Source organism: Hylobates moloch, unplaced genomic scaffold (genome assembly GCF_009828535.3).
Source record: "Hylobates moloch isolate HMO894 unplaced genomic scaffold, HMol_V3 SCAFFOLD_10, whole genome shotgun sequence".
In the NCBI taxonomy this organism is placed as follows: domain Eukaryota; kingdom Metazoa; phylum Chordata; class Mammalia; order Primates; family Hylobatidae; genus Hylobates; species Hylobates moloch.
Window position 1 is genome coordinate 93,322,667 of NW_026652285.1, and position 13,076 is coordinate 93,335,742.

A 13,076-nucleotide genomic window follows, 5' to 3' on the forward strand; every position below is an offset into this window, starting at 1 on the left:
TATCACTTGAGCCCAGGAGTTTGAGATCAGCATGGGCAATATGGCGAAACCCCGTCTCTACAACAAAAAAAAAATTAGCCAGGCATAGTGGTACGTGTGCCTGTGGCACCATCTGCTTGGGAGGCTGAGGGTGGAGGATCAACTGAGCTCAGGGAGGTTGAGGCTACAGTGAGCCGTGATTGTGCCACTGCACTCCAGCCTGGGTGACAGATTGAAACTTGGTCTGAAAAAAAAAAAAAAGAAGAGAGGGAGATAGTGTTCATAAAGTTCCTGGCACATGGTGCGTATCCAGTACTGTGTGTGTGTTTTAAGTGTTTAGGTTACACGTTATGTTGCCAGTCTTGGATTCATCTTACATACTGAGTGGTTTTGTTCTATGTATTTAGCAGCAAGAACTCACAGTTTTGCTACGTATTTTTTATTTTATTTGAAAATTAAACTTCTTCTTTTTTTTTTTGAGATGGAGCCTTGCTCTGTCACCCAGGCTGGAGTGCAGTGGCGTGATCTCAGCTCACTGCAACCTCTGCCTCCTGGGTTCAAGTGATCCTCCTGCCTCAGCCTCGCGAGTAGCAGGGACTACAGGCACGTGCCACCATGCCCGGCTAATTTTTTGTATTTTTAATAGAGACGGGGTTTTACTGTGTTAGCCAGGATGGTCTCGATCTCCTGACCTCATGATCCGCCTGCCTTGGCCTCCCAAAGTGCTGGGATTACAGGCTTGAACCACCGCACCCGGCCAAAATTAAACTTTTTACAGCATGAACCAGGCATTTTATAAGCATTGCCCCCTAAATGTACTATTTTTTATTTTATACCTGCTTAATACTCCTTTACTATCTATAATAGGAAGAAAATTTAACATTATGTTTTGAAAAAGAAAAATGATAGGAAAGAATTGAAAGCTTAGAATTTCACTCTTGGCTAATAACAAAATGCTGAGGAGACAATGCAGTACTTCTAAAAGATATATTATTAGGCCGGGCGCGGTGGCTCACGCTTGTAATCCCAGCACTTTGGGAGGCCGAGGCGGGCGGATCACGAGGTCAGGAGATCGAGACCACGGTGAAACCCCGTCTCTACTAAAAATACAAAAAATTAGCCGGGCGTGGTGGCGGGCGCCTGTAGTCCCAGCTACTCGGAGAGGCTGAGGCAGGAGAATGGCGTGAACCCGGGAGGCGGAGCTTGCAGTGAGCCGAGATTGCGCCACTGCACTCCAGCCTGGGCGACAGAGCGAGACTCCGTCTCAAAAAAAAAAGATATATTATTATCCTTTTTGCATCTTGCTTAGGCCAGATAGCAGCAAATGAAGCCCTGAAGAAGGATTTAGAAGGTGTCATCAGTGGGTTGCAAGAATACCTGGGGACCATTAAAGGCCAGGCAACTCAGGCCCAGAATGAGTGCAGGAAGCTGCACGATGAGAAAGAGACATTGTTGCAGAGATTGACAGAAGTCGAGCAGGAGAGAGACCAACTGGAAATAGTTGCCATGGACGCAGAAAATATGAGGAAGGTATGATTTTTTTCCTGTCTATTTTCCTTAGCTTCATAAGTAGATAATGTCCAAATTAAGTTAGTTGGAGGAGGTAACAGTACATTTTTTAGTGGGAAAAAGTATTAGTGGCTATATGGTGATTTTTTTATTTTAACAGTTGGGCTTTTTTTTTTTTCTTCTTTAGCTGTGATACATTTGGAATAATTATTTTTCTTTGCTCAGAAAAGGAAGATTATTTAAGCTGCATATCTATCCCTGAAAGATATTGTTGCCAAGTAACTCTAAAAAATATGAAATGGTAGCTATTACAAATACTGTATTAAATGTTAATATTTTATTTGTGCTGAAAAATTGAGCACAGAATGGTTTTTCTTGTTGTTACTGGATAATTTTAACATTATTTTATAGCTAACAAGACAGACATTGTTTTAAATTATATCCTTATGAACCTGATTTGTTACACATTCGTTTGGAGATTTCCCTTGCTCTATTTTAGTTGTTTGGAAAATGTTATCATACATGAGAACTAGAGATTTCCAAACTTCTTGCTCAGTAGAGCTGGCTCCAGAAATTGAATTAATATATTTTAATATTATGAAATATCTCAGGCATATTTAAAAAATCACAAATAATATTTAATATCATGTACTCACAACCCAGCTTAAGAAATAAAACATTATAGATACATTTGAAATCCTCTCTACTCCTTTCCAGAAGTAACAAAGTTCTGAATATGGTTATTATTTCCCTGCACCTCTATTCTTTTATTATATATGTAAACACCCATAAGCAATATATAGTATTTTCCATGATTTTAAGACTTATACAAAATGTATCATAGTGTACATATATGGCCACTTTCTTTCTTCCTTCATGTTTATGTTTTTGTTTGTTTGCTTTGGTTTTTTTTTTTTTTTGAGACGAAGTTTTGCTCTTGTTGCCCAGGCTGGAGTGCAATGGCACGATCTCGGCTCACTGCAACCTCTGCCTCCCCGGTTGAAGCGATTCTCCTGCCTCAGCCTCCCGAGTAGCTGGGATTACAGGCATTCACCACCTGCCGACTAATTTTGTATTTTTAGTACAGATGGGGTTTCTCCATGTTGGTCAGGCTGGTCTCGAACTCCCAACCTCAGGTGATCGGCCCCCCTTGGCCTCCCAAAATGCTCGGATTACAGGTGTGAGCCATGGCGCCTGGCATATGTTTTCGAGAATTATGCACACTGTTAGATGTGGTTCTACTTTGTTCATTTTTACAGATATATGTACCATCCTGCTTTATGGACATACCACAAATGTATTATTTATTCGTTCTCTTTTTGGGGGGCATTTAGGTGATTTCCAGTGTTATGCTATTGCAAACAATGCTGAGCATAACATTCTTGCACACATCTTGAACACATGGGGACTATGCTGAGAAGCAGAACTATGGGTCAGAGAGTATGTCCATCCTTAATTAAGTTCAGTAGATATTGTCAAATTACTTTTCATAGTGAGTTTATCAGCTTCTACTCCCACCAGCAATGTGGGGGCTACCATTCTGCCACATCCTTGCCAACGCTGTAGTGTTGTCCAACTTTTTTTTAAAGCTTTTATTTTGAAATAACTTCAAACTTGCGAGAAAGTTGCAAGAGGAATACAAATAACTCACATTTGCCTTTCACTCAGAGTCACCAATTACTATTTTAACACATTTGCTTTATCTCCTCATATGTAATTTTTACATGATTTTATATACTTTTTAATTCTTATTATACTTTAAGTTCTAGGATACGTGCAGATTTGTTACATAGGTATACATGTTTCACGTTGGTTTGCTGCACCCATTAACTCGTCATTTACATTAGGTACTTCTCCTAATGCTATCCCTCCCCCAGCCCCCCACCCATGACAGGCCCCAGTGTGTGATGTTCCCCACCCTGTGTCCAAGTGTTCTCATTGTTCAGTTCCCACCTATGAGTGAGAACATGCCGTGTTTGGTTTTCTGTCCTTGTGATAGTTTGCAAATAATGATGGTTTCCAGCTACATCCATGTCCCTGCAAAGGACACGAACTCATCCTTTTTTATGGCTGCATAGTATTCCATGGTGTATATGTGCCACATTTTCTTAATCCAGTCTATCGTTGATGGACATTTGGGTTGGTTCCAAGTTTTTGCTATTGTGAATAGTGCCACAACAAACATACGTGCGCATGTGTCTTTATAGTAGCATGATTTATAATCCTTTGGGTATCTACCCAGTAATGGGGTGGCTGGATCAAATGGTATTTCTAGTTCTAGATCCTTGAGGAATCACACACTGTCTTCCACAATGGTTGAACTAGTTTACAGTCCCCCCAACAGTGTAAAAGCGTTCCTATTTCTCCACATCCTCTCAGCACCTGTTGTTTCCTGACTTTTTAATGATGGCCATTCTAACTGGTGTGAGATGGTATCTCATTGTGGTTTTGATTTGCATTTCTCTGATGGCCAGTGATGATGAGCATTCTTTCATGTGTCTGTGGGCTGCATAAATGTCTTCTTTTGAGAAATGTCTATTCATATCCTTTGCCCACTTTTTGATGGGGGTGTTCTTTTCTTGTAAATTTGTTTAAGTTCTTTGTAGATTCTGGATATTAGCCCTTTGTCAGATGGGTAGAGTGCAAAAACTTTCTCCCATTCTATAGGTTGCCTGTTCACTCTGATGGTAGTTTCTTTTGCTGTGCAGAAGCTCTTTAGTTTAATTAGGTCCCATTTGTCCACTTTGGCTTTTGTTGCCATTGCTTTTGGTGTTTTAGACATGAAATCCTTGCCCATGCCTATGTCCTGAATGGTATTGCCTAGGTTTTCTTCTAGGGTTTTTATGGTTTTAGGTCTAACATTTAAGTCTTTAATCCATCTTGAATTAATTTTTGTATAAGGTGTAAGGAAGAGATCCAGTTTCAGCTTTCTACATATGGCTAGCCAGTTTTCCCATCACCATTTATTAAATAGCGAATCCTTTCCCCGTTTCTTGTTTTTGTCAGGTTTGTCAAAGATCAGATGGTTGTAGATGTGTGGTGTTATTTATTTCTGTGGTCTCTGTTCTGTTCCATTGGTCTATGTATCTGTTTTGGTACCAGTACCATGCTGTTTTGTTTACTGTAGCCTTGTAGTATAGTTTGAAGTCAGGTAGCGTGATGCCTCCAGCTTTGTTCTTTTGGCTTAGCATTGCCTTGGCAATGCGGGCTCTTTTTTGGTTCCATATGAACTTTAAAGTAGTTTCTTCCAATTCTGTGAAGAAAGTCATTGGTAGCTTGATGGGAATGGCATTGAATCTGTAAATTACCTTGGGCAGTATGGCCATTTTCATGATATTGATTCTTCCTATCCATGAGCATGGAATGTTCTTCCATTTGTTTGTGTCCTCTTTTATTTTGTTGAGCTGTGGTTTGTAGTTCTTGAAGATGTCCTTCACATCCCTTGTAAGTTGGATTCCTAGGTATTTTACTCTCTTTGTAGCAATTGTAAATGGGAGTTACTCATGATTTGGCTCTCTGTTTGTCTATTATTGGTGTATAGGAATGCTTGTGATTTTTGCACATTGATTTTGTATCCTGAGAGTTTGCTGAAGTTGTATATCAGCTTAAGGAGATTTTGGCTGAGACGATGGGGTTTTCTAAATATACAATCATGTCATATGCAAACAGGGACAATTTGACTTCCTCTTTTCCTAATTGAATACCCTTTATTTCTTTCTCTTGTCTGATTTCCCTGGCCAGAAGTTGCAACACTGTGTTGAATAGGAGTGGTGAGAGAGGGCATCCCTGTCTTGTGCCAGTTTTCAAAGGGAATGCTTCCAGTTTTTGCCCATTCAGTATGATATTGGCTGTGGGTTTGTCATAAATAGCTCTTATTATTTTGAGATATGTCCCATCAATATCTAATTTATTGAGAGTTTTTAGCATGAAGGGCTGTTGAATTTTGTTGAAGGCCTTTTCTGCATCTATTGAGATAATCATGTGGTTTTTGTCATTGGTTCTGTTTATGTGATGGATTATGTTTATTGATTTGTGTATGTTGAACCAGCCTTGCATCCCAGGGATGAAGCCCACTTAATCATGGTGGATAAGCTTTTCGATGTGCTGCTGGATTCGGTTTGCCAGTATTTTATTGAGGATTTTCACATTGATGTTCATCAGGGATATTGGTCTAAAATTGTCTTTTTTTGTTGTGTCTCTGCCAGGCTTTGGTATCAGGATGATGCTGGCCTCATAAAATGAGTTAGGGAAGATTCCCTGTTTTTCTATTCATTAGAAGAGTTTCAGAAGGAATGGTACCAGCTCCTCTTTGTACCTCTGGTAGAATTCAGCTGTGAATCCGTCTGGTCCTGGAGTTTTTTTGGTTGGTAAGCTATTAATTATTGCCTCCATTTCAGAGCCTGTTATTGGTCTATTCAGGGATTCAACTTCTTCCTGGTTTAGTCTTGGGAGGGTGTATGTGTCCAGGAATTTATCCATTTCTTCTAGATTTTCTAGTTTATTTGCATAGAGGTGTTTATAGTATTCTCTGATGGTAGTTTGTATCTCTGTGGGATTGGTGGTGATATCCTCTTCATCATTTTTTATTGCATCTATTTGATTCTTCCCTCTTTTCTTCTTTATTAGTCTTGCTAGCGGTCTGTCTATTTTGTTGATCTTTCAAAAAAGCTCCTGGATTCATTGATTTTTTTGAAGGGTTTTTTGTGTCTCTAGCTCTTTTATTTTGGCCCTGATCTTAGTTGTTCCTTGCCTTCTGCTAGCTTTTGAATGTGTTTGCTCTTGCTTCTCTAGTTCTTTTAATTGTGTTGTTAGGGTATCGATTTTAGATCTTTCCTGCTTTCTCTTGTGGGCATTTAGTGCTATACATTTCCCCTTATACACTACTTTAAATGTATCCCAGAGATTCTGGTATGTTGTGTCTTTGTTCTCATTTGTTTCAAAGAACATCTTTATTTCTGCCTTCATTTCATTATGTACCCAGTAGTCATTCAGGAGCAGGTTGTTCAGTTTCCATGTAGTTGAGTGGTTTTGAGTGAGTTTCTTAATCCTGGTCTGAGAGACAGTTTGTTGTGATTTCTGTTCTTTTACATTTGCTGAGGAGTGCTTTACTTCCAACTATGTGGTCAGTTTTGGAATAAGTGCGATGTGGTGCTGAGAAGAATGTGTGTTCTGCTGATTTGGGGTAGAGAATTCTGTAGATGTCTATTAGGTCTGCTTGGTGCAGAGCTGAGTTCAATTCCTGGATATCCTTGTTAACCTTCTGTCTTGTTGATCTGTCTAATATTGACAGTGGGGTGTTAAAGTCTCCCATTATTATTTTGTGGGAGTCTAAGTCTCTTCGTAGGTCTCTAAGGACTTGCTTTATGAATCTGGGTTCTCCTGTATTGGGTGCATGTATGTTTAGGATAGTCAGCCCTTCTTGTTGAATTGATCCCTTCACCATTATGTAATGGCCTTCTTTGTCTCTTTTGATCTTTGTTAGTTTAAAGTCTGTTTTATCAGAGACTAGGATTGCAGGCCCTGCTTTTTTTTGCTTTCCATTTGCTTGGTAGATCTTCCTCCATCCATTTATTCTGAGCCTGTATGTGTCTCCGTGCATGAGATGGGGCTCCTGAATACAGCACACGGATGGGTCTTGACTCTTTATCCAATTTGCCAGTCTGTGTCTTTTAAATGGGGGCATTTAGCCCATTTACATTTAAGGTTAATACTGTTATGTGTGGATTTGATCCTGTCGTTATGATGCTAGCTGGTTATTTTGTTGGTTAGTTGATGCAGTTTCTTCCTAGCATTGATGGTCTTTACAATTTGGCATGTTTTTGCAGTGGCTGGTACCGGTTGTTCCTTTCCATGTTTAGTGCTTCCTTCAGGAGCTCTTTTAGGGCAGGCCTGGTGGTGACAAGATTTCTCAGCATTTGCTTGTCTGTAAAGGATTTTATTTTTCCTTCACTTACGAAGCTTAGTTTGGATGGATATGAAATTCTGGGTTGAAAATTATTTTCTTTTAAGAATGTTGCATATTGGCCCCTACTCTCTTCTGGCTTGTAGAGTTTCTGAGAGATCTGCCGTTAGTCTGATGGGCTTCCCTTTGTGGGTAACCCAACCTTTCTCTCTGCCTTCCCTTAACATTTTTTGCTTCATGTCAACCTTGGAGAATCTGACAATTATGTGTCTTGGAGTCGCTCTTCTCGTGGAGTATCTTTGTGGCATTCTCTGTATTTCCTGAATTTGAATGTTGGCCTGCCTTGCTAGGTTAGGGAAGTTCTCCTGGATAATATCCTGAAGAGTGTTTTCCAACTTGGTTCCATTCTCCCCATCACTTTCAGGTACACCATTCAAACGTAGATTTGGTCTTTTCACATAGTCCTATATTTCTTGTAGGCTTTGTTCATTTCTTTTTACTCTTTTTTCTCTAAACTTCTCTTCTTGCTTTATTTCATTCATTTGATCTTCAGTCACTGATACCCTTTCTTCCACTTGATCAAATTGGCTATTGAAGCTTGTGGGTGTGTCACGTAGTTCTCATGCCATGGTTTTCAGCTCCATCAGGTCCTTTAAGGTCTTCTCTACACTGTTTATTCTAATTCGCCATTCGTCTAATCTTTTTTCAAGGTTTTTGGCTTCCTTGTGATGGGTTCAAACATCCTCCTTTAGCTTAAAGAGGTTTGTTATTACCGACCTTCTGAAGCCTACTTCTGTCAGCTCATCAAACTCATTCTCCATCCAGCTTTGTTCCGTTGCTGGTGAGGAGCTGCCATCCTTTGGAGCAGAAAAGGTGCTCTGGTTTTTAGAATTTTCAGCTTTTCTGCTCTGGTTTCTCCCCATCTTGGTGGTTTTATCTAACTTTGGTCTGTGATGTTGGTGACCTCCAGATGGGGTTTTGGTGTGGATGTCCTTTTTGTTGATGTTGAGACTATTCCTTTCTGTTTGTTAGTTTTCCTTCTAACAGTCAGGTCCCTCAGCTGCAGGTCTGTTGGAGTTTGCTAGAGGTCCACTCCAGACCCTGTTTGCCCCGGTATCACAAGTAGAGGCTGCAGAACAGCAAATATTGCAGAACAGCAAATATTGCTGCCTAATCCTTCCTCTGGAAGCTTCTTCCCAGAGGGGCACCTGCCTGTATGAGGTGTCAGTTGGCTCCTACTGGGAGGTGTCTCCCAGTTAGGCTACACAGGGGTCAGGGACCCACTTAAGGAGGCAGTCTGTCCTTTCTCTGAGCTCAAACACTGTGCTGGGAGAACCACTGCTCTCTTCAGAGGTGTCCTACAGGGACGTTTGCAGAAGTCTCTGCTGCCTTTTGTTTAGCTATGCCCTGCCCCTAAAGGTGGAGTCTACATGTAGAGGCAGAGGTCTTGCTGAGCTGCGGTGGGCTCCGCCCATTTCGAGCTTCCTGGCTGCTGTGTTTACCTACTCAAGCCTCAGCAATGGTGGACGCCCCTCCCCCTGCCAGGCTGCTGCCTTGTAGGTGGATCTCAGACTGCTGCACTAGCAGTGAGCAAGGCTCCGTGAGCATGGGACCCGCTGAGCCAGGTGTGGGATATGATCTCCTGGTGTGCCGTTTGCTAAGACTGTTGGAAAAGCACAGTATTTGGGCGAGAGCGTCCTGTTTCTCCAGGTACCGTCTTCTGCGAAGGTACGGCTTCCCTTGGCTAGGAAAGGGAAATCCCCCTACCCCTTGCATTTCCTGGGTGAGGCGATGCCCCACCCTGCTTTGGGTCGCCCTCCGTGGGCTGCACCCACTGTCCAATCAGTGCCAATGAGATGAACCAGGTACCTCAGCTGGAAATGCAGAAATCACCTGTCGTCTGCGTCGATCATGCTGGGAGCTGCAGACCAAGCTGTTCCTATTCGGCCATCTTGGAACGGGATTCAATTTTATATACATTTTTATACAAATTTTTTTTCCTGAACCATTTGGAAATCAGTTGTAGACATCATGCTCCTTTGCTCCTAAATATTTCATTATATATTTCATGTGAACAAGGACATTTTCTAACATAAACACAGAATAATTATCAAATTTAGGAAATTCAGTATTTTATCAGACTTCATGTTTGCTCGTCTGCTGAGCTTTAAAGGCCTTTCCATCTTTCTATTGTGAAGATGTTTACAGTTACAAGAAAGTTGAAAGAATAGTTTGGTGAACATCTGTGAACCCTCTTGGATTCAATAAATATTTTGATTTATTTATTTTCTCTTTCTCATAGACACATACTTTTTTCCTTTGCTCATTAGAAAGTTGCAGATATCATAACATCATCCCGTCAACACACATCTTTTTAAGAGCATCTTCCTGCATCACTACCATATCATTATTACACCTAAGAAAATTGACGGTAATTCCCTAATGTCCTCTAATATCTTTTTTTTTTTTTTTTTTTTTTTTGAGATGGAGTCTTGCTCTGTCACCAGGCTGGGAGTGCAGTGGCGCGATCTTGGCTCACTGCAACCTCCGCCTCTCAGGTTCAAGTGATTCCCCTGCCTCAGCCTCCTAAGTAGCTGGAACTACAGGGGTGTGCCACCACGCCTGGTTAATTTTGTGTGTGTGTGTTTTAGTAGAGATAGATTTCACCATGTTGGCCAGGATGGTCTCAATCTCCTGACTTCATGATCCACCCGCCTTGGCCTCCCAAAGTGCTGGGATTACAGGCATGAGCCACCGTGCCCGGCCCTAGGGTCCTCTAATATCTGAACCATATTCAGATTTTCTTGATTGCCCCAAGAATGTGTGTGTGTGTGCACGTGCGTGTGTAAAATCCAGGCTGGTATTCCATAGATTGAACCACATTCTGGGTTTGACTGATTGTTTCCTCATGGTGTGTTTAACTTGTATCTCTGTGTTCTATGTAAAATAGTATCTTAAGTTAACTGCGTTTTCCCCTGGTTACTGGAGAAGCTGATCACCTTTCATTTGCTGTTCACGTTTCCTCTTGAGTGAATCACCTATTCATAGTCTTTGCCTATTTTTTGTTGAATTGTCTCTGCCTTTTCTTAAAGATTTGTAGGAATTCTTTACATATTCTGGATAATAATCTTTGGTTGGTTATATGTAGTATCTATATTTTAAACAAGCAGCCCGAATGATTGAGTTGCCAAGTGGTTTTTGGACAGCTCTTTTGTAGAAGTTCTCATCGTAGAATCGTTCTCTTTAATCTGTAATAGTTTGATTGCAAGTAAATAGATGAAAGAGATAATGTTTAATCACAAAACACAAATGGACTAAAATGAATCAGAACCATGGTATGCTAATAAATATATACTTATATTCTTGTTAGCACTCATTTAAGGTACTCTTATCATCCTTAATATTAGAGAATGCCGGTCCCATTTTGTTCTTCTGATAAATGAACATGCTATGGTTTAATAGAGAGAGTGTGGGCTTTGGAGTCAGAGATCTACATTTGCATGCTGACTATCCTTTTTCTAGCTACATAGCCCTGTGTAGTTTACTTAGATATTCATTCCACAGTTCCTCATCTGTAAAACTGCAAGTTGCCTTATACAGTTATTGTGAAGATACAATGAAATAATGAATATGAAAACATTTTGTCCAACATCAGATGAAAAATAAGCATTAAATCTTATCCTACTCTTTTTTTCCTTCCTTTCTCCCTCCTTATGTTTTTAGACTCGTAAGTGTCACAGAACTGGTCCCTTTGAAAAACAGTATGTTGGGAGCTTACCGACTTTCTTGATTACGTTTAGCCAGGGTTTTGTTCTCCAACCAGGATATGCACAGCCTGAGGCTTCGTCATATTGCTACTGAAAACTTTGTGGCAGGCAGCAGTAGCTGGCCAGCATTTGGTTTACAGTGCTCAAGTTACTTATAATGCCTTGCAGATGCTTAAGCAGCACAGTGAGGGTTCCATAGTTAAACCCACTGAATCTTTCTAGGAGCTTGCAGAGCTAGAAAGTGCCCTCCAAAAGCAGCATGAGGTGAATGCATCTTTGCAGCAGACCCAGGGAGATCTCAGTGCCTATGAAGCTGAACTAGAGGCTCGGCTAAACCTAAGGGATGCTGAAGCCAACCAGCTCAAGGAAGAGTTGGAAAAAGTAACAAGACTTACCCAGGTAAGTAGGAGCATGAAGCCAACTAGAAACTAAGTACCCTATGCCTTAAGATATCATCTTTTTTTTATTTATGTCTTAATTTAAAATTAAGCGTTTTTTCATACAGTATATATGGAGTGATGAGAAAGGCAGAATTTTGGAGTCAGACATTGTGAGTGCTAGTAACTACCCCTGTGTGAACATGGGGAAATCAGTTCATAGCTCTGAGCCTCCCAGCCTTTTCCTCCTCTGTAAAATGGCTTATGGGGAAGATAAATGAGATAATGGACATGAAAGCACCTGACAGTTGATACTCAATAAATGCTAGTTTTTCCTTCTTAGAACAGGTTTAAGGACTTTTTTTTTTTGAGACAGAGTCTTGCTCTGTTGCTAGGCTGGAGTACAGTGGCATGATGTCGGCTCACTGCAACCTCCGCCTCCTAGGTTCAAGCAATTCTCCTGCCTCAGCCTCCTGAGTAGCTGGGACTACAGGTGTGCGCCACCATGCCTGGCTAATTTTTTGTATGTTAATAGAGATGGGATTTCACCATGTTGGTCAGGCTGGTCTACAAACCCCCGACTTCAGGTGATCCGCCCGCCTCAGCCTCCCAAAGTGCTGGGATTACAGGCATGGGGCACCGTGCCCGGCCGAGACCTCTTTTAGGTTGATGATAAGTTGTAGTTTGCTGTCTCCTTTTAGGGTTGGTGGAAATATCCAACCGTTATACTTGCAAGTTACAGAAAACATATCCAATAAATATTTATTCATTGGCCATTGAGGGCCAGGTACTGTGGATTCTCTAAGGAACGCACAGACGTGGTCACCATCCTGTGGAGCTGACAGATCTCTGATTGGTAAACTTTAGTCCAGCAGGTGAAACAGGTATGGAAGAAAGAAAGGGACAGGATTCTTTGGCCAACGAGGAAGTAGTCAGGGAAGACCACCCCACAGAAATGATGTTTCAGCTGATGGCTGATGGATGAGTAGGATTTGGCCATGCAGAGGGGACAGGGTGAAAGGGGTAAAGGTAAGGTATTTGTATTCTAGGCAGAGAGGTGAGGAGAGAGAGCATATAGTACATTTGAAGTGCTGAAAGTATGCCTCCAGGATGCCAGGAGCAGGGAGAGGAGTGAGGAAAGAGAATGAGAGGTAAAGGCGGAGAGGCAGGCAGAGGCCAGTTGTAATATATTCTTTATCAGATTAAAAATACAATTTATTAGCCAGATGAGTTGCATCTTCTTTCAGGAAGCCCACCTCAACCTTTCCTTTCTGCCTGCTGAAAATCTGGGTTCAGGACTCTACTTTGGTTTTCCTATAACCTGTGCACAGTAAGGGTATTTATCATGCATATGATGATCATCTGTTTAGATGCTCCTAGATGATCTGTTTGTTTTACCCCAGCTAGACTCAGAGCTCAGTGAATGCCCAGATTGTATCTGTTTGTTTCTGCTTTTTCAGTGCCTGGCATATGAGAAGCATCAGTGCCTAGCATATGAGAAGTGTCATGTGCTTATTTGATGAAAATGAAATAAATATTTTG

The 13,076-nt window shown here is 41.2% G+C and overlaps 1 protein-coding gene across 8 annotated transcripts in view; it reads left to right on the forward strand.

Annotated features, from left to right (window-relative positions):
• The window catches only part of CNTRL (centriolin), a 103,312-nt gene that overhangs the window by 49,663 nt on the left and 40,573 nt on the right, over window positions 1-13,076 (forward strand). For all 8 annotated transcript variants that reach the window (XR_004249938.2, XM_032165001.2, XM_032165000.2 and 5 more), the window contains 2 exons: window positions 1,289-1,509; window positions 11,380-11,556. Coding sequence is in view for 7 of the 8 variants with exons in the window: in XM_032165001.2 (XP_032020892.1) it covers window positions 1,289-1,509; window positions 11,380-11,556 (398 nt within the window). In the remaining variant the exon portion in view is untranslated. The remainder of the gene's footprint in view (window positions 1-1,288; window positions 1,510-11,379; window positions 11,557-13,076) is intronic.